This window comes from Monopterus albus, unplaced genomic scaffold (assembly GCF_001952655.1).
Source record: "Monopterus albus unplaced genomic scaffold, M_albus_1.0 scaffold43.1, whole genome shotgun sequence".
Lineage (NCBI taxonomy): Eukaryota > Metazoa > Chordata > Actinopteri > Synbranchiformes > Synbranchidae > Monopterus > Monopterus albus.
In genome coordinates, this window is record NW_018127923.1 from 1,772,454 (window position 1) to 1,793,526 (window position 21,073).

Below are 21,073 nucleotides of genomic sequence, written 5' to 3' on the forward strand. Positions count from 1 at the left end.
GGACGCCCTCAGTGGCTGGAAGGGGAATCCCTGTAATGCACTGGGCAGTTTTAACCACCCGCTGCAGCGCCTTACAGTCAGAGACAGAGCAGTTTCCATACCAGACTGTGATACAGCTGGTCAGGATGTTCTCAATGGCACAGCGGTAGAAGTTCACCTGGATGGCTGAAGACAGGTGGTTCTTCTTCAGTGTCCTCAGGAAGAAGAGGAGCTGGTGAGCCTTCTTAACCAGGCTGCAGGTGTTGGTGGACCAGGACAGATCTTCTGAAATGTGGGTCCCCAGGAATTTGAAGCTGGAGACACGTTCAACAGCCATCCTGTTATTGTGGATGGGGTCATGTGTGCCTTCTTTCTCCCTCCTGTAGTCCACAATGAGCTCCTTGGTCTTGTTGGTGTTAAGCAGCAGGTTATTGTCAGTGCACCACACAGCCAGGTGCTGTACCTCTTCCCTGTAGGCTGACTCATCGTTGTCGCTGATGAGGCCGATCACCATGATGTCATCTGCAAACTTGATGATGGTGTTGGAGCAATGCACAGGCCTGCAGTCATGGGTGAAAAGAGAGTAGAGGAATGGGCTCAGCACACAGCCCTGTGGTACACCAGTGTTGAGGATAATGGTGGAGGAGCTGGTGTTGTCTGACCTAACATGCTGAGGCCTGTTGGTCAGAAAGTCCAGAGTCCAGTTGCAGAGGGAGGTGCTGATGCCCAGGTCGCCAAGTTTGGTGGTTAATTTGGAGGGGGAGACCATGGTAAATGCTCAGCTGAAGTTCATGAACAGCATTCTGGCATACGTAAGTACTGTTATCTTTGTTGGCATACTTACAAGTGTATGTGAGCTGTTTGCTATACAGTAAAACTGAACTCATTCAAATCTATAACCAGGCAGTATTTCACTACACCACTTATAAATCCAAATACAATTTTTCAAGTATGAATGCAAGTGTCTACAGTTACCGTTTTAAATATAAATGTCACAGTCATCGTAAAACTAGCTACCTCAGCAGTTGGTATTATTATAGGCAATGTCAGTGTTAAGTTAAAAATACATTTGTTTGCATTGCATAATTAATACATTTGTGTTTTCAGGGATGGGAATGCTTGCTAGTGTGTACACTGATGATGAAGAGAGGGGTCGTGCCATTGGGATAGCCTTGGGAGGCCTGGCGCTGGGAGTGTTAGGTATGTACATACAAAGTTCAATCAACAGATTCTTCTGTAAAGGAGCCACCTAATATTTAAAATATAATCATCAAACAACAGTCGTCCTTGTTGTTTCCTCTGTGCAGTTTGGACTCATTTGCATAAATACCTAATCAAAAAAGAACATGTAAAGCTGAAACCAAGATGTACAAACTATCCATTCTACAACCAGTAAGCTAATGACAAATTATTGGGGTTTCATAGGAGCAATTATGATATTTTACCCTCACATTTTTAGTACACAAATGAAAATATGTATTCTATAGTTTTAGAATACATTCGATGCAAATATTTCATTACAAACAAGGTTTTCCTTGCAGTTTTTTTTTTTTTTTCAAAACTAACCTGACAGACCTCTTGCAACTTGAGCTGTCTTGTTGGGGCGAAGCGACAGTAGCTGCAGTGATTGTAGAGCTGAGCTCACACCACTAACAAGCCAGTGTTTACCCTCCCCAGTTGGGCCCCCATTTGGCAGCGTGATGTACGAGTTTGTTGGGAAGACCGCCCCTTTCCTTGTTCTGGCCTTCCTGGCTGTGTTTGATGGAGGTACTGCTACACTGTTATTTTTTGTTTTTACAAATTAACATCTTAATGAATACGTATAAATAAATACTCTGCTGATTCATTGTGTGTTTTTCCCAGCCCTGCAGATGTTTGTTCTTCAGCCCACAAAGGTGGAACCAGAGGTGAGTTTGTTTGCCTTGATAATTCATTTCCTGAGGGGTAACTTACTTCATTAAGGTGACCTTTAAAGCTGCAAAACACTAAAGACTATTTTTGGCTTTTTTTTATTAAATAGAAAATAAAGGAAGTGTGGAGAGAAATCAGAAATGTGGATGACCTTTAGCCTTCCTGACTTATGGCAGTAAAACCACACAAAATCTCATTTACAGCTACAAAGGAAACTGTATTTATAAAAGTAATCTTTAGTCAGACTAATGGCTGGTCCTTTTTTTGTATTTATGGGGGGATGGGTTTCCTTATCTCTGGTGACCAAGAGACATCAGGCAACCGGTAATTGAAAGTTATTAAGTGGAAAGATTCTGGCAGCAAATTTCATGGGTTGCGACACACAGTCATGTAAAACAACACCATAGCAGCAAACATGTTTCAGCTCATATGTATCATCAGTGTCTAATAGATGGAATTAAATGTGATAATCAAACATTTTGACCTTTTTGTTTGACATAGCATTCCCTGACTGCTAAAACATTTCATTTGTGAACATACACATTTTATTTATGGTGTTTTTGTTATGTGCAAATAATTAAATTTTCTGTACTGAAGGCCACGGTGATCACTGAAAAGTGTGATGTCATTGTTGTGGTAGTCAGCGGGGACAGGAGCTATTAGGCTTTAAGAGAGTGAAAAGCGCTTCACAGATGTATCAGTGAACTCATTTAACAGAGTTTTTGAATATTAATGAGTCCTTCAAAAAATTGAGAAAGAATGTTGTTTTCTGTTTTCGTGGTGACATATGATCTAATATATTAGTGGACATAACTAGTAAAGGAAGAAAAAAGTGTACACGTGTATATGTTGTTAAAAATCCGAGTGTGTGTTTATGAAAATGTGTTGACCAGGGGTGGGTGTGATGAGATCTTGTGATATTAAGACATGACAGTATTTCTCATCAAGGCAAAAGCTAACTCACTATGATCAGCAGCCAGTATCACAGAGTGTGACGAAATGTTCACAATAGTCCAGAAAAAAACGCAACTCACTGCTGTGTTTTAACACAGGGGCTGCTTGTTCAGGGGGTGAGGGGTTTCAGGGGGAGTGTTGTAGGCGCTTACAATACAGCCATGTTGTGACGAGTCGACGTGGGTGGATTCATTCACATTTCCAGCTCGGGAGTTTCCAATGTGTCTTGGTTAGCCATGCTGCTAATGTAGCCTACTTAGCACCAATTCTAGTTTGCCTGCACTGATAGATAAAAAAAAAAAAACATCCAGTGCTAATGAAAATTATGGTACATTAACTGTGGCCCAAATTTGACAAGGAATAGCAGTGAATGCTCATACTAACAAGGTAAACAAGAGAGTCTTCTTGCTGTAGGCGTCCACGTCCCAGTCATCCCCCATACATGATTGGTCAATGCAGTGCCTTTGCTGGATGATGGTTCAATGCGTGGAGACAAATCCCTGTGTGTGTAACATACTTGGCCAATAAAGGTGATTATCATTATCCTTATGTCACTGTCTGGTGCAGTGAAGGTGAAAATCGCATAGAATAGCATCGAAGTTCATGCACAGTTACAAAGTCTGAAGAGACTCCTGTGAAATCATACAGGAGAGAAACCGACTAGCTGAGTTTGTGGCAAAACCTTTGACCGTGCTTGTATGATGTCTTTGACTGCATATAATCATTCATACTTAGAAAGTAGAACTGGAGTGACAATCATTCCAAGATCCATCCATCCATTATCAATACCACTTACCCTTAAAAAGTTGGTGGGGGGGCTGGAGCCAATCCCAGCTGACACTGGGCGAGAGAGGTGGGGTCCAACCTGGACAGGTCACCAGTCTATCACAGGGCTGACATGTAGACAACTACACACACTCACTTCTACAAGCAATTTGGAGTCGCCAGTCAACCTAAGCTACATGTCTTTGGACTATAGGAAGAAGCTGGAACACCTGGAGAGAACCCACACAAGCACAGAGAGAGCATGCAAACTCCACAGAGAAAGTCCCTGGGTCGGCCCAGGATCAAACCCAGAACCTTCTTGCTATAAGTTATGTGTATCATGGGAAATTTATATCAGCACCCTTTTTAGTGTATTGGCTGTGGCTATGTAGTTATTTTATGCAGTTATTTGTGTGCTTGTGAAACTAGACAGTTTTCTGTGTCAGCATGTGTCAGCATGTCTGTAGAGATAAACATGCCTTTGTGTGACTGATTGATTCAGATAGCTTGTATCCTGTTTGGTATATGTTTTCTGCACTCACATACGTATATGTTTATAAGAGGACACGCAGTTCTGTGTTCTGGGACTCTTTAGACACATGTTTAGAAACATAGGTATTAGAATGAAAAAATATAATCATAGCTTTTGCTGGAAAACAAAAAATTTCAGTCGGCCAGTTTCCGTGGTTTCCATGCATTTAAGAACTGTAGCAGGTAACACTGCCTTGGGTAGCTGCCTACTGGAGAAGAAATATGTTGTTGCATCAAAATATTGTTATAGATATTATCTATTAGGGCAGTGGTTCCTAAATGGCATGTCTGTGAGGCAAGTCTAGGTCTGATGTGGGATTTTGTGACAACCATACACGAAGGTATGAATGAATTTTTTACTTACTTCTTATAAAACGCTCAACGGCAGTAAGTTACCACGTTCTCATGTGTAATGGACACCGTGCATTGCTTCTTTTTACTTACTATGTCAGTACTTTGTACGGACTCATTTCCCAATTCAGAGGCAAATCCTATAGGGTAGGGTAGGGTAGAACTTTGTTGATCCCACAGTGGGGAAATTCCAGTGTTCCTGCAGCAGCAAGGGACAAAAACAACAGAGAGCAAGCAACAAGACACCATAGGAACAGATACCACACACCGATCTTGATATACAAATTCAGAAAGCACGGAAAGAAAAAAAAACACAAAAGAGGACAGAGCTACTGGAACTTGCTGCCGAGTGCGTCAACTGTCAGGAGAAGTTAGCTAATGCTAGCATGGTGCTAAACAAGTTGTAGAGGCACTTACCAAACATCCCTTCTACACAGGGCCTGCTTCAGAAGAGTGCGGGATCTGCACCAGAGGCAGATCAGCTGCTTGTGGGATTGTGTGAAATTATTTGATAAGGCGATAGAGCCAAGTTACATGCTAGCTGAGCTTATTGCAAAGTAGACAAAACCTTACATGGCAATGGAGACACTCATCATCCCCATTTGCAAGAAATAAAAAATCGCAAGTCTAGATGCCACAAATGAGCTCTCTTCAATACCACCAAGGAAGTTACAAACAAAAGCGAGCACAGACAAGCACGTGGCTCACTAGCTTGTAAGTAGGAAATAGTATTTACAATGGCAAATGTTTCAATGGGGATTCAAATTTAAGCTACAATTATAATGTTTTCTTTTCAACTCCATGATAACCAGTTTTTGTTCTCAATGCATCTCTTTCATGTAGAATTTTAGACAAATTCAGTGCATACTTTCTCTGCTGATAGGCTATGTATTTAGGCTACTGTTTTTATGCTATTTTTCCCCCAGTGCGCTCTTCTTATGCTTGATTTATGGCTCTGCAGTAAATCTACACTGTACCTACACTGTAGATAACATGTAGCCTCATCCTCTATGCCGTAGCCTGACGTGCACCAATCTAGAAATGTACATCATGGTGACACAGTGATTGGCTGCATCGCATTTCCTCATACATTTCTCTCGGTGGCTGGATGGCAGGACAAGCACAGAAAATCGCCCTCATTCGGCCTTAGCTGGTTCAATGGTCCTACAGACATTTCCTCCGAGGTCTTCTTACTTACGTGTTGCAGTATTTTCAGTAAAAGTAACCGCTGTTCCACATCTATTAGTCTTAACTTCAACATGGCCTGCTCAGTTTCAGTCACCATTGTTAGTACAATAAGTGGTGATGAAATGCAACACAGTGGCATACAAAGCCTACCACTAACTAGTGTTTTGGTGGTGTGAGTGCAGGGTGATACAGACACACCAGTACACAGGTTGTTGCGGCACTTACATAGCCTATGACAAAGGCTCTGTGTAGATTTAACCCAGGACCATATAAATCAAGCTTTAGTTCAGTCTATAAGGAGTGACTATATCTTGATGCTTCCCTCTCATGTCAGATTTACCCCTCCTCTCTCATTCACTCATTTTATTTATTATAAGTAAATAAAAATAAATGTTTATAAAGTGACAAGGCTGGTAACATGTTGTATAGAGGCCACTTTCCATGACCATAAATACAGGCGTGCCATGAGATTCTGGCTTGCCCTTTGGTGTAGTCAGTCAATGCTCTGTTGCTTAGACACTAGTTCACAAAGGTTATAGTATATCAGGCAGAGGAGGTGGTTACCTTAATGGTCATTTTGACAGTGTATGCAAACATACTAAAAGAAGTGTAAAAATGCTTTTTTCCAGGAACAGATTTGTAACCTGAGTCTCGTTTTTGTGCCTTTGTCCATCACAGAGTCAGAAGGGGACCTCGCTGTGGACTCTGATGAAGGATCCATACATTCTAATTGCAGCTGGTAAGAAAATAACTGCAGCCCAGTTGATGTGAGGAGACCTATGTCAGCCCACTCTGTAGAAGAATCTGTGGGATACCTTATTTATTGGTGCTGGGAAACAAATGAGGAGAGAAATTGTACCAAATAAAAGACAGGATATGTCAACTAAACACAAAGCCAACAAATGATTTGCTAGTTACAGAACAGCAATATAGGCTTTAACTTGTTGTGAAGTGAATGCTGCATGTTAAACAGGGTCATCTATTCATGACAAAAACATATTTGTGTGTGTGTGTGTATGTGTAAATCAGCTGGCAGTAGTGACTTAAGATTTTAAATATCTATTATAGACGATTTGTGTCTTGAGCTAAGTTTAGTTGCAGTTATATTCTTTAAAAATGTCTTTGTCTCTCCTGTTAGTCGGTGCAGTGACATCTATCCCCTTTCTCCCAGTTATTGAGGTCAGACTTGCAATGTTATCAGTTTAAGCAAAGCATCCCAGACACCCTTCTTCTTAACTACTTTCTTAAGCTTGTCATGCAGGACTCGATAGGGTTCCCTGCATGGATATGAAATCCTCCCAGTGTGACTAACATGGGGTTTGACCCAAGTGGATGTGGCTAGAACACTTCCACAGTATGTCTTAAACTCATTTCCCAGTTCTTCGTTTCTGTTGCTTTTATGCACATGGAGTCACACTTGCAACATGAACTGTTAAATTTTACAGCTTTACCTTCATGCAAAAAAAAAGCAGAGTTGTAAGCCTAAAGTGGCCAAACTGAATGCTTTCCAATCCCCAGCTGCTTCTATAAATTAAGTTAATCACAAGTTGAAGTCAGCAGTACTCTTCTTTCCATTCCTGATTTATCTGATAGTTTGAAACCAACAGAAAGTTCTCCTCCATGACCTCCCTGTTGTCCTCCATTTGCAAACGCAGAAGCTGCTTTCCTCGTAGCCTCCTGATACCTCTGTGCTGGTTCAGGAGTTACCCAGGCCACATACTGTGAAAACAGAATTACAAAAAGAGTTTTCTATGTGTCTATGTGCAGGTGGTTGTGGGTTGGAAATGTTATTCATAAAGACCAAAGAACAAAGAACAACAATAGACCATAATTGACACTGCTTCCACTTACCCTCAGTCTTGATCCCCAGGTGCCATTTGTTTTGGAAATATGGCCATTGCCATGATGGAGCCAACGCTGCCAATCTGGATGATGGAGACCATGTGTGCCAGGAAATGGCAGCTAGGTATCTACAAAGCTCTGTTCAGTACAGACACAGAAAATACACATAGGAAGCAAACACCTTTCAACATAATGCATCATGACACAAGATACATCACAACTCATCAGTTGCTATGACCTCAGTGCTAAAGAATATACTGTAAGCCCTCAAGTTGTCCCTCTGACATACTTCCTCCTCGTTTCTGAAAAAAGAGTTTTTAGAATTTGTTGCAACTTTTGTTCCATTAATATTCAATCATGCCTTTGTTCGGCCAAAACTTAAGAAACCTAAATTGGACCCCTCCATCCTTTCAAACTTTAGAAATATTTCCAAACTGACATTCCTGTGCAAAGTCCATGAAAAAGTGGCATTAGGACAACTGCAATGAATGGCATCAACATTTTCTCATCCCATTTTCAGACCCCATGGTAACTCATTGTAACAGTGACTTTAAATTCCATAAGGATATCAAGTTTGTGATCACATCCAGTTTCTTTCAGTTGAGGCTGTTGTCAAGACTTAAACCTTTTTTATCCAGGGAGTTTTACCCATGCCTTTATTTCGGGCCGTGTTGATTATTGTAACACCCTTTACACTAGTGTTAGTTATTCCTCGATAAATCACCCACAACATGTTCAAAATGCAGCAGCTCGATTTCTCATTCACACCCATAAAAGAAGCACATTTCCTTGGTTCTAGCCTGCTTTCATTGGCTACCAGTCAGTTTTCAGATTTGTTTTAAAATTCTCTTGATGGCATATAAGGCCTTAAATGGACTAGCCCCCTCATCCCTCTCAGTACTCCTAAAACCTTACTGCCCAACCAGAACCCTTAGATCAGCTGATCATTCATTACTGGCTGTTTCTAAGACTAAAAAGAAAAGTAGAGAAGACTGTGCCTTCTCAGTTAGAGTCTGAATCTCTCAAATGAGTTACTTCTATCTATTAGACTAGTGCCCTCACTAGCTGTGTTTAAGTCCCAGCTCAAGACCCGCCTTTTTAGATTGGTGTTTGAGCTATCTTCATCCTACCTTATTTTCTTTTATTCTTTGTCAATTGCCTTGCCTGCTGCTATTAATCTGTTACTGTTTTGGTGCTCTTTACTTTTGCTTATGATAGCTTATTTTCCCTAGATTTACTGTGCAGCACTTTGGTCAATGGCTGTTGTTTTTAAATGTGCTAAATAAATCAGCTATCAGTTTAGTAAAGGTATGCAGGCTGGATTTTAAAGTGATGCTTTGTTGCCCCCTTATACAATGTAGTTATAGCTTAAATACAATATATATTTATCACAAATGCAATCTATTAGCCATGAGTTCATTGTAAAATCCTTATTTTAAATATTTAGGATTCTTAATAAAAAATACTTTTATTTTAAAACAAACTTTCCATTTCAAATTATAAATACCTGAGATGAACAATGCAAGTTTTTTATTTCTTTCCATTTAACCACAGGAAGCCCATTTGTAGATTCAGTGTACTTATGCTGTAAATTGTGGGCTGTATTCTGAAGTGTTACCAAAACCCCTCTCTGGGTACTAATTACAACCAAATAATATCCTCAGTCAGTTCTTCACATTCTTTCCTGTCTCGTTTACATAATATATTCCTATACATATACATTTCCTACTTAGCAACCTGCCCTTGTGCAGGAGCATCACTCCTCCATCCTGCTAGATATTGTCAATCAGAAAACATCATTCTGCATTCTTTGTTATTATTGGTTTGTTTCTCCAGACTGTTGTAAAAGAAGTCAAGGTCAGATAAAGAGGATGAGTGGAGAACAGGATATTAGGGTGTCATATGCTGGCAAGTCTTTATTACAGACAGTGGATAGAGATCTGCTTATCTTGAAAAGCCTTCCCACACCTTTATTCCCTCATCTCAATGTGTGTGTCTGTTTGCGGTACAGGCGTCGCTTTCTTACCAGCGTCTATCTCCTACCTTATTGGAACCAACATCTTTGCCACACTGGCACACAAGATGGGCAGGTAGGGAAGGAAATTATCTTTATCTAGCCTCTCTCTTTCTCTCTCTCGCTCCCTCTGTGGATGTGATATCTGTTTCCGCTCCTCTAAATTAGTTTTCAGTGTTTTTAGTGTTTGTAAGGCTGGCTTTATAGAGGCCTTGATGATACAGACCATAATTTCTGTGTACATGCTTTCCTGTGGAATGGCTTTTGGATTTGTACATTTATATTGTTCTTTTCTGAATCTTCTGTTAACCAAAATTGTTTTCATTATTATCATAAACCAAATCCCTTTAATGTCAAAGCAGGACTTTCATCACCACATCACAACTAATACTACTACTTCTACTACCACTACTGAAGTTGCTGATTGTCTAGATACTGGTGTTGCTGCTAGAGACACAACCATTTCTACAGGTTCATGCTGTTTCTAGTGCTAACCCTGCTCCAACTGGTCTGCTGCTGTTACTGTTTACTATTCCTGTTACTGTCACAACTACCAGTGTTGCTGCTTCTAGTTTAAGTGTGATCTTAATGGATGTCAAAAATGGTGCTTTTTGCACTTATTTTGGGAGGTTTGCCTTTGAGGTTGTATAAACTGTATGTAGAATGTTGGTGTCTGGTGAGAGAGAGGGAGGAGAAAGGGAGAATGTACTGTATGAAAGAGTTTCTAAATGAATGTGAATAACATTAGTATGAAACTGAATAAATAACCTTATTGCTTTAATATGGACATTGTAGGGCTTCACCTTTGTGTAAATGTGCAGACCACTTTAAGATGGATAAAGGCTAGTTTGGTGCAAATACTATAGATGAGGTGCTAACATTTTCAAGTGCACCTTCCAGGACTAAGAAATTGGTTGTTGCGGCTCTTCCACCCAGGCCCTTCTGATTTCCTGCAGGGAGTTCAGGTGATTGGACTGGATCAGGCTGTGCAGAGTTGACATTTTGTTTTTCTAACACAACACATAGGACATTAACAAGGACAGGACATGGAAGATAGTAATAGATATAGGACATTTACAAAAGAAACAGAGAAATGCTTCAATAAATGTACAGTCAGATTTACAGTACATGAGATTTGAGGGCTGTCACTTTTTCCCAGTATCATGTTCGAACAGTGTTCAATCTGACATATAATTCATTTAAATCAATTCAAACGCAACCCACATCATATGGTACCTGCCTCCGCCAAAAAAAATCAAGTATAGAGTTGGCCTTAATATTCTCAATACTTAATTAAAAAATATTAGTTAGTACCTTTGACTGCTTTGGCTGATTTATGCACTGCTAAGAGAGCTTAGCTAAAATATCATGACATGCCGCAGAGGCAGGACAGTCAGGCGAGGCTGTGGAACGGACGCTGCTCCACTCATCTGTGGTAATATTAACTTAGATGCCTCACTTGTACAGCAAGATTGCAGGTGAGTCCATGGTGTTGGTGTTGCCGTACTTGAGTAAGACATCTGCTTTTTTGCGGAGTCAGCAAACTTGTTTTACCTTGACACCACTCCAGTGTCATTATTGTCCAATCAGTTTATCAATCCTGTATTTTGTCCTTGTAAACATAATGCTACTAGCTTACTTTACTGACAGGTCAACATGCCATGTAACTGGTCAAGCTGGGAGTGAATTTTAAAAATGTCCTCTGCTGGACCACAAGGTGAATTACATCAAACAGCCTGTTGCACTTCTTGACTTTCTTCACAGGTTGCCACAGTGAAGATATGGACCAAGCAGGTGAAGTCAGACTTACAGGCCTCAGACTGGAGGGTTTTTGGTGATTTTTGAAGCTGCCTCTACAGATCGGCATGCAGTGACTGACACTGTGATATCATACATCAGCTTTTGTGAGGACGCATGAGTGCCCACCAAGACCTTCGGCACATTCAACATCAGCAAACCCTGGTTCATGGCTGAGGTCAAGCAGCTTCGTTCTGCCAAAGAGGAGGCCTACAGACGTGTGGACAGGATCCTGTACAGGCAGGCCAGGAACACACTGACAAGATAGATCAGAGTAGCAAGGAGGAGCTACTCTGAAAAGCTGAAAGACCAGGTTTCAGCCAGTGACCCTGCCACTGTGTGGAGAAGCCTACAGAATAGTGGCTAAAGGAAATTACCCCCACCCTGTGGAAGACCAACTGGCAGATGACCTGAATGCATATTACTCAGTGCTTAATTTGTAAATTATGAGATCCCAGAATATCACTTGGTGCCGGACCCGACATGTCAGTGCAGGGAGAGAAGGTCTTGGAATGAAAACACATCCTCGATGACTGGTGCCTTTTTTTTTTACTAGTTTCCACACTAAGGGAGCAGCTTAGAAGAAAAACACTACTTGTGTTGTGTTTGTAGCAGCCAAAAAAAAAAAAACACACATAAGAAGATGCATTTGCAAGTGCAAGTTATAAATGTCAACCGCAGTTGATGCTAAATACATTAGGACTGCGAGGCTACGGCCTCTAATCTGTTCAATCAATAGCAAGCCTGCCATCATATGTGGAGCCTTATTACTCCACTTCACATTAACATTATATTCAGAGTATGACATCATCAATTTAAAGCACACCAGAGACGATATGATGCAGTAATGTTAAATAAACACGTTCTTACCTTCCATGATATAAAACAGCAGGAGTCCTCTTTCATGTTATTCTCTGCTTTGCTTCAGTCCTTTTGAAATTTATGATCAGACTGGCCTGTGCTAACCTACTGCGACTTGATATACTTGAGCAAATTTGCCGGTCTTTTGCACTATAGCTAACATAATGTTACAATGAATGTGCACCTGACCCAGTGTGATCTGCGTGGGATGGTTACATTGTGATGTAATTAGCCTAACTGCTAAACCCGGACATCCCTCCCACCCCCCATCCCCCTGGCAGCACTGTATCAGCAGTAAAGTCCTACAAGTTCCTGGGCTCCACTATCTCCCAGGACCTGAAGTGGACGTCCAACATCAGGACCATCACCAAGAAGGCACAGCAGAGGATGTACTTCCTGCACCAGCTCAGGAAGTTCGACCTGCCCCAGGAGCTGCTGATACAGTTCTACAGAGGAATCATCAAGTCTGTTCTCTGCACCTCCATCACTGTCTGGTTTGGCTCAGCAACCAAACAGGACAAGTACAGACTTCATCGGACAGTGAGGACTACAGAAAGAACCATCAGTCCCAGCCTGCCCTCCATGGAGGACCTGCACACCTCACTTGCCCATTGCTGCTTTACATAAGGATATGTACATACACATTGAGAGCCGATGTACCAGAGTCAAATTCCTCGTCTGTCCAACACACCTGGCCAATAAAGCTGATTCTGATTCCAATTCTGAATGTCTAAACAGTCCCGTTACTCTGATGAACACTTAACTATGGCTGTACAACAGCCCCCAGTGCAACAAATCAGAAATAATGGAATAACTCAAATAGGCTATATATGTGTGTGTGTGTGTGTGTGTGTGTGTGTGTGTGTGTGTGTGTGTGTGTGTGCGTGTGTGTGTGTGTGTGTGTGTATGACATCATCTAAAAAGGGTATACCATTGTGAAGGAAGAAAAACATGTAGCCTAGAGTATGTAGGACTTCATACAATATGTTATTATTTACCATAATAATAATAATATCAATAACAGCAGCATTTGTGCCTTGGCCCCAGGTGTCTGGTTGTAGTCAAAATGAATTAAGAATGGATTCCAGATTTCATTAATAGCTGAAATGTTTCTTTTGTGGGTGGATGTTAGTTTTAGATCTCTGGGTCATGAGGCTTGTTAAGAAGTAAAGAGTAGGTTTCCATATTTAACTGGGAGATTGTCAACTTCTATGATATTACTGAGCTAACAGAGTGAAGGAGGTGGAGGGATTATACAAGGTAGTGGAGAGTTTCTCTGTGACTGCTATCCAGAGGAAGAGAGCTTGTTGGCAGGTCCATGTAACATGGAAGTAATTGTAAGTACTAACCAAGGTGCACGGGTGTCTTTGTCAGTCAATCCCATTTTACCTTGGGTGATATGAGTCTTATGGATGGTCTTGTACTGCATAAGGTGTACATTTATATACTGGTCACTGGTTGACATTATGCCTCTATGGGTAGAATGTGGTGACTGGAAGACCGAGTTATTTTCTGTCTTATATTCTTACTTGCGATTTTTTTTTTTTCATCTGTGTCAAAAAAGCCACATTAAATTATGACCGATTTAGATCATAATTCAATGTTGTAAAAAAAAAAAAAAGATTAGAGGTGAAATCTTCCTAGGAGGGTGAATACTTATTATAGCTGCTGTATATACAGATGTATTCTCACATCTTCTCTCCACAGATGGCTTTGCGCTCTTATTGGAATGATGGTGGTTGGAATCAGTGTAATATGTGTAAGTATGAGTGAGACAACTACAGTGTGAATTCAGATATCACCTACAGAATATCTTAGGTTGGTCACTAAAGAGTTAAAAATGGAGAAGAATTGGTGCTGTTCAATGAAACCGCATTCTAAAGAGTTCCTCACTTTACAAGGATGTGCTGTTGTTTTTAATCATTCTATAGTAAAGAAACATCCAGAATGTCCAAATGATCGACAGTAGATTTTCCCACCTGGCCTGAAAGTGTTATTGTTTATGATATGTAGGAATAAGTTAAGCCTGTGTGTTCTAGGTTCCATTTGCTGGAGACATCTATGGTCTGATTCTTCCAAACTTTGGTGTTGGCTTTGCTATTGGTAAGTCTCTTAAATTAGTACTGTGCTAAATAAACACCTCCAGCACAGTCTGGTCCCAGTGTGTAAGACCTGTATTGTTTGTGATGTGCTACAGGCATGGTGGACTCTTCTATGATGCCTATAATGGGTTACCTGGTGGACCTGCGGCATGTGTCTGTTTATGGAAGTGTGTATGCCATTGCTGATGTGGCTTTCTGCATGGGATTTGCTTTAGGTAAGCATGAACCAGAGATACAAAGCCTCAGTGATACTACAGACTATTAATCTACAGGTTAGGAGACCTGTGATGTGGATGTGAGCAGTAACAGAGAATGTGCAGTCCCTTTGCATTATCTTGTTTGTCCAAATGAAATTCTGGTTTTGCTGTGGGGGCCTAGTTCTTGTTTTACACAAAGGTATTATAACATCAAAAGTGCAATGCATCCATTTTTACACTTAAGGTATATTTTTTGGAAATCCATGGATATTACATAAAAATTGTGATTTCTGTTTTCAAGTAATTTCTCTGGCCTTAAAATAATTACATACAATTAAGAAGAAAACTATTTATCAGCCCTGAGTCAGTGTCTCTGTTTCAAGATATTGTCATTTGCCTTTGACATTTACTAATGTAACATAGCCGGTGGCATCTAGGAAAAGTAGTGTTTGTGCCATGACATTAACTAGAAACACATGGTTATGCATTTCTGAAGGGCTGGGGAGTGGGGGTCGCTTTTCAGTAAATAAATATAATAATAATGGTGATTTCCTGTTAGTAAATGACCTTATTATTACCCTGGTATTACCCTGCTTCCTGTCTGTTAACAAACATGACCCCTTCTCCATATTTACCCTAATATTTTACTATTTACCTGTTGTTACCAATGCATCCTCCTGTCAGGATCCAAACTGCTTCCCTGAGTCAGATGAACCATACTGAACTGGTATGTGATCTGTCCTTTAATGATGCAGGTCCATCTATTGGAGGATCCATAGCTGAGAGCATTGGCTTCCCGTGGCTGATGACCATCATCGGAGTAGTGGATATTTTATTTGCTCCACTTTGTCTTTTCCTAAGGAATCCACCTGGACAGGAAGAGAAAATTGTAAGATTCCAAATCCATTTAATATACATCCAATACAGTTGAACAGATTCATCATTTCAAGACACCTGTATGGGTTAGTGGTTTTTGAATAGATAATATGAAACTCCATGTTTTCTTGTATTGCCTTTTAGTCTGAATGAGTCACTGAATGAGACAGTAGTTCCATAACACAGATGTGTGAAACATTTCAAAAAAGTCATATAAAGTAAATGGTAAACTCATATAAAAGCTGCAAAACTGAGGCTTGTGTGAAAAAAACTAAAGTGCCATACACTTATTCTACTGAGTTTTTTGTAGAAGTACGAACATTGCTTTTGTCATTTCCTGCATACGTGGCCAGTGAGTTACAGTATCGTGCTTATACTACTGCCAGTTCCAGGCAAAGAAAGTAAACACATTTGTAATCATATCTGGGTCAACATCTAAAAACACTGTTCCAGACTGTTCCCACCTACTTTTTACACCCATGTTCAATTAGACTCTTTGACACTGTATTTATTCTGAAGAACTGACAAACATCCATAACCAGCACCACAAGCATGGTCTGTACACTGATTTAGAAGTAGCTATTAAACTTACCACATTAATTTCATGTCTTTTTCTTAAGCGACATGATAAAATCATGCTAAATTATATATAATGTCACTTATCTATTTGCTTCCATTAGACACAATAAAGCGACAGTTGACGAGCTGAGATTTGCTGAATATCAGCACTGCGGTGTGAACACCTAGGTCAAAGCTAAGCTAAAGTTCTGCAAGGTTCGAGGCTCTGTTTTCCTGCAATAGGGCCCAGCATGTCCAACAGTGTTTTGTAATTACAGTGACTACAGGCGCAGCTACAGTTATGTGCACAGCCAGGCCTTGCTGAGTTTACCTTTGTTATCATGCCTCATGATCTGCTTACATGCCTTATTTTGTTTGCTTTCTGTATGTTTAATCACCTGGATACTGTGTCTGATCTTCAGTCACCAAACATCGGCTATAGCTCGCCCCTGGCTGCATCCCAGCGCGCCAGCACTGCTTGACCATATTCATATACTGTATATAGCCACACACAGTGCATAAGTGCAATATATTCATCTTATTTGAAAATAATAATACCTTGGCGAGGTCTCCCTTGAAAAGGAGATGTGTCGGTTTTTTCTCTATAATAATGATAATAGTAAGGTCTAGACCTCACTTTGTAAAGTGTCCTCATGATTTGGTGCTATATAAATACACCTGAATAGAAATGAATTGATCTCAATTTGACCACCTGGTAAGATTGCGGTAAAAAAAAAAAAAGAAATTATTACACATATGTCATAATTCAGATGATTTCACCTTAAACCTTTTGGAGTTAATTCTGGCAGATTGGTTGAGCATTTAAAGGTTAATTTTAAACTGGTGTGTCCATTAAAATATGTTTGGGTACCTGATCTCGTGCTTCCCTGCACCTGTGATTGTGATAAGCAGGTGTTATTGCCATCAGTATTTCGAGTCAAAATGAGCACCAAGATTGCACTGTGCTGCCTAATTGGCACAACATGGCCTCAGCGGTACTTCTCCTCTGTGTAATTGCATGCATGTATTTATTTGAGGCAGTAAAATACTGAACACACCAATGTGCAGGAAAAAACAGACATGCAGGAAAACTGCGTATCAACTGCGTTAGAAGCCACATTGGCTTTGTTCTGGCAGGAAATGGAGCCCTTGGAGTTTGGTACCAGCTTTAGTCAACACCGCCTTCTGCATATTACATGAATATGGGCCGTTGCATGCACTGAGTGCCCTAGCCAGTGACAGTGGAATAAGAAAGGCAATACAAGAAAACTGCTTTCCTGAGGTTGATGTGTATATTTTGTCTAAACAACCTTATATCACATGGAAATCACGTACTAACCTTTATAAGGGAGTCGTCAAACTGTCTGTGTCAAATGCATTTTGACATTTCCTTTTAGGGCTTCGCAGAAACACCCCCTGTCATGTATAATGGACGTCACTGAACGGAGAAAAAAACCTATAAATTACCTTAACATCATTTGACAGCAATGGACAGCATGCACATCTGCACGATTGTGACCATCCTGCAGCTCGATCCACTTGCCTCCATAGCCATTTGTTCATCACCATACAGCATGTGTGTCATTCTTCACCTCTCTTCTCCATGATACTTTGTTTGTATTCACCCTGATCTACTCTTCTCCTCTGCAACTTTCCTTCATCAGTATTTCTCTCATTTCTTCTTTGCCATTTCATAAGTGTTTCACTAGGGGATCGACCTGATTCTGTCCTTAGTGAGCAGATTGGCCATGGCGTGGTAGTTTTCAGCAAAGCCATTTTATATATATTAAAGAACATTTCATTATTTTGCCAGAGTGTAAATCATTCAGTGCCAGATGTGATGATGCAGTTTGCCCAGTTCAGTGAAAGGTTTTTGAACGGCCCTGTGTTGAGTTGCACTAAAGCTAAGCATTCTTATGATACCTGAGAGTTATTTTTATGGCAATAACTTTCAGCAAGGAGAAGGACTCATTCTGGAAGAAAAGGATTACCTTTCTTAGTCAGTGACAAAGAAGAATTTACCATATTGTGTTGTAGTTTTAGATTTGTAGCTTGAAAATGAAGGAAATAATCCTACTTTTTATGTGTAATAATAGTTAGCTGAGTTATTTCCCGGGGCATCATTTTGCTGCTACCATGAGAAAAAAAAAATTGCTCAGTATCTGTAATGAGAAACCTTTGTCATTATAATGAGATACTTTCATGTTAAAATGATATTTTTCACATTATTAAGATCTAGTATGTCCTGTTCCTGTTATAATGACATAATGTATTTCCTTGTTTTATGGACATAATGTAGTAACATCAATGACAAAGTGAAATTAAGTCTAGTTTCAAATTTATGACCCAAAGAGCCATCTAATATGGCAGCACACAATCTATAGTGGGTCATCTCATTTCTACTTCCTAACATGAGCCCGGCACAGCTGGGAGTGAAAGACGGCAGCACACCGACTGGCTTTACTTGTGGTCAGTAATACTTGTAACATGACTGGAACATATGCAGGGTATTGTGGCTCGTGAGCAGCATTCATGTGCTGTTTTGCTTGCACTGTTGTAAATATTGTGTGTGGGTTTATGTGTGAGATCAGAGATTCTCTAGGACCAGCTGGAGCACACCTCCTAATCGCATTGCTGGTCAGTGGGTAGAAAGTTGTTGTGGGAGGGTGGTGATTAAAGTGAGGCTGCTGAGACGAATGTGCTTGGGAGGGGACATGCTTCCCCAAGGGGGATGTGATTGTATGCGGACAGAACTCTGCATAACACCTGGTCTTGAGAGTAACTGTAGAAAAGATGTGATCCACTCTAGAGTGTTTGTTATCAGCTTCCACCGCCAGCTTAAATGCATGTCTTATTTTGAGACCAAGTCACCTCTCTGTTATTTTTAATGCATATACAGTAAGTCACCATTGTTTTTACATTCATCTGATATGTTGCTTTTATGCATTCTGCAAAAACACTTAGGTGCTGCACCTAAGCCTTTCTATGGCAGGGAAAACCCTGCTAGCACTGAAGTCAGTCGGTTTTCAAATCTTGCACATGGGAGCTTTAGTGGAACACAACACAACTGCATTCAGTGGATTGTTTCAACTTAAATTCATCCTGAAACTTGTCAAACAGGATCCTAAAATCATCTGAGTAACTGAACTCAAAACCTTGAACCTCCTCACATTTGCAACATGAGCTGAAGTAAAATATATATTTAAAAAAAAACTACGCAGTGCTGGATTTTAATTGGTGTCAAAAAGAGCTTTTACTCAAGGAATTCTGACACATGTTGTTTCAGAAATGACCTTTTCCAACTGAAATGACCCTTTCTTCTTTTCAGGCAATTTTGATGGATACCAACTGCTCAATGAAGACGAGGTCCTACTCCACACAAGGGACGTATTATCAGGGTGAAAGCATGGATCCAGAGTACGATGAATATGACTAACTGGACACCAGCAATAAAGGTTAAGCTTTCAGAGAATCTATTTTGTTGTACAAAAAATAAGGAACACAGAAGAAAAGAAACGGCAAGAAACAAAATGGCCGAGATGTTTCCCTGTGAATGTCCTGCGTTGAGTCTTCACCGTACAGTGTCTCTTAGCAGTTGTCCTGGAGCAAAGCAAAATTGTTCTTGATTTGTTGTTGCAAATGCATTGTGTGAGATATTTTTAGCCAACAGCCTTATTCAATAGAGAGAAAAGCACTTTTTGGGCAGTAGAATGGCGCTGAGCAGCAAGTTCTCTGTGCTGGTTTATTTCAAATACAGATCTGTAATCATTCATATGTCAGTCATTAAAAAGCTCCGTTTTATCTACTCTATGCCCATGATAATGTCAAGAATATTATCAGAATGTGGTGTGCAGGGTGGTAGTATATTGGGTAACTGTGTGGTATGTCTAATTGTTGGTTGTGTAAAATTGTTGTGTAAAGTTTCTTGCTTTGACACTGTTCCAAAAGAACACAGGAGTCTTAAACCCAGATGTTCTGGTTCAGCTCTGTTGGGAACAGTTTGATCACTTGGTCATTTTTGGCAATTTGTAATTTCCTAACCTTGAAAGTGGCTTTGAACAGCCTCGGGGGGGATGTGTGGTCTGTAAAGTAAACGGTGCACGTACAGCATGAAGAGAGGCACAATCAGGTGGGAGGATTGTTCAAATGAGGCGAGCTGCTCATATTTTGGTGGAAGATGTGTATAAAGGTGTAGTCAGATCAATAGTTGCCTGCATTAGTTTTAGCTTGGTGTACTGTACCTAATAAACTGACAGCTGAGCTTATTGTGTCATATCAGGGTTAATCAAGCTAAGAGACATATGTAAAAATGTGGCACTCAGCCTCCAGTCTGCCTTGGAGGCAGATGTTTAGACCCACTTTCCACTGAATTGAAAGGGAATATCTGTGTTTAGCTTTTCTATTTATCTGCAGGTTCTCCAAATTCAAAAACGATGGTCTCTGGCACCTCAGAGACACAGTAACCTTCTATAAACCTATTAATCTGGATGCAATTCAAAAGGAGAAACTGCTCTGGGAAGAGATATAACTCAAACTGGGATCCGACAAACTGGACTCGGACTTCTATTTTATGTCTTCTGAACATCTCTGGCAAAATGTACTTAAGAGGGGTGTAGTCAAAACTAGGAGAGGACAGGAAGTAGCAGCCCTTGTCAAAATCACCCACAGGAGCTGGCACAGTTAGTTGACTAATAGCAAATTTTGTGTGTCAAAGTTCAGTCAGATTGATCTTTGGGTGAACTGAAGGAGGCAGGTCAATTCACAGACAGGAATGGTAAATTTTGGTGTGACTGCACTTCATGAGTGTATTTATTAATCCCCACACCCTTCGATTTATCTTCCACCTCAGCCAGCCCTTTGGAACTTTGCGCTGCCGCATCTACATGAACCAAAACAATAAGTGCTTTGGGCATGGAGCCAAGACCTGCAGCTTGGCTTGTTATAAGGGCTGTTTAGGAAAGATATGAGCGATTTATTCCAAAAAATAAAATTAATTCATTGTATCCTCCTACTAACAACAATTCTGGCAACATCAGAGGGAAAGATCATTTACAGATGCTTTTTGTAACGTGCACTAGCATATTCATTATATCATGAGAATGCAGTGCTGTCAGTAGAGTAGAGTAGAGTAGAGTAGAGTAGAGTAG

The 21,073-nt window shown here is 40.4% G+C and overlaps 1 protein-coding gene across 3 annotated transcripts in view; it reads left to right on the plus strand.

Annotated features, from left to right (window-relative positions):
- Positions 1-21,073, plus strand: part of slc18a2 (solute carrier family 18 member 2) — a 41,374-nt gene that overhangs the window by 8,140 nt on the left and 12,161 nt on the right. For 2 of the 3 annotated variants that reach the window (XM_020599917.1, XM_020599916.1), the window contains 11 exons: positions 1,087-1,179; positions 1,657-1,746; positions 1,843-1,886; positions 6,358-6,418; positions 7,550-7,645; positions 9,533-9,611; positions 13,901-13,952; positions 14,233-14,296; positions 14,391-14,510; positions 15,248-15,381; positions 19,255-21,058. In XM_020599917.1, coding sequence (XP_020455573.1) covers positions 1,087-1,179; positions 1,657-1,746; positions 1,843-1,886; positions 6,358-6,418; positions 7,550-7,645; positions 9,533-9,611; positions 13,901-13,952; positions 14,233-14,296; positions 14,391-14,510; positions 15,248-15,381; positions 19,255-19,362 — 941 coding nt within the window. In that variant the 3' untranslated portion in view covers positions 19,363-21,058. Of the gene's footprint in view, positions 1-1,086; positions 1,180-1,656; positions 1,747-1,842; positions 1,887-6,357; positions 6,419-7,549; positions 7,646-9,532; positions 9,612-13,900; positions 13,953-14,232; positions 14,297-14,390; positions 14,511-15,247; positions 15,382-19,254; positions 21,059-21,073 lie in introns of those variants that run through there. The other variant, XM_020599918.1, reaches the window with a different exon arrangement.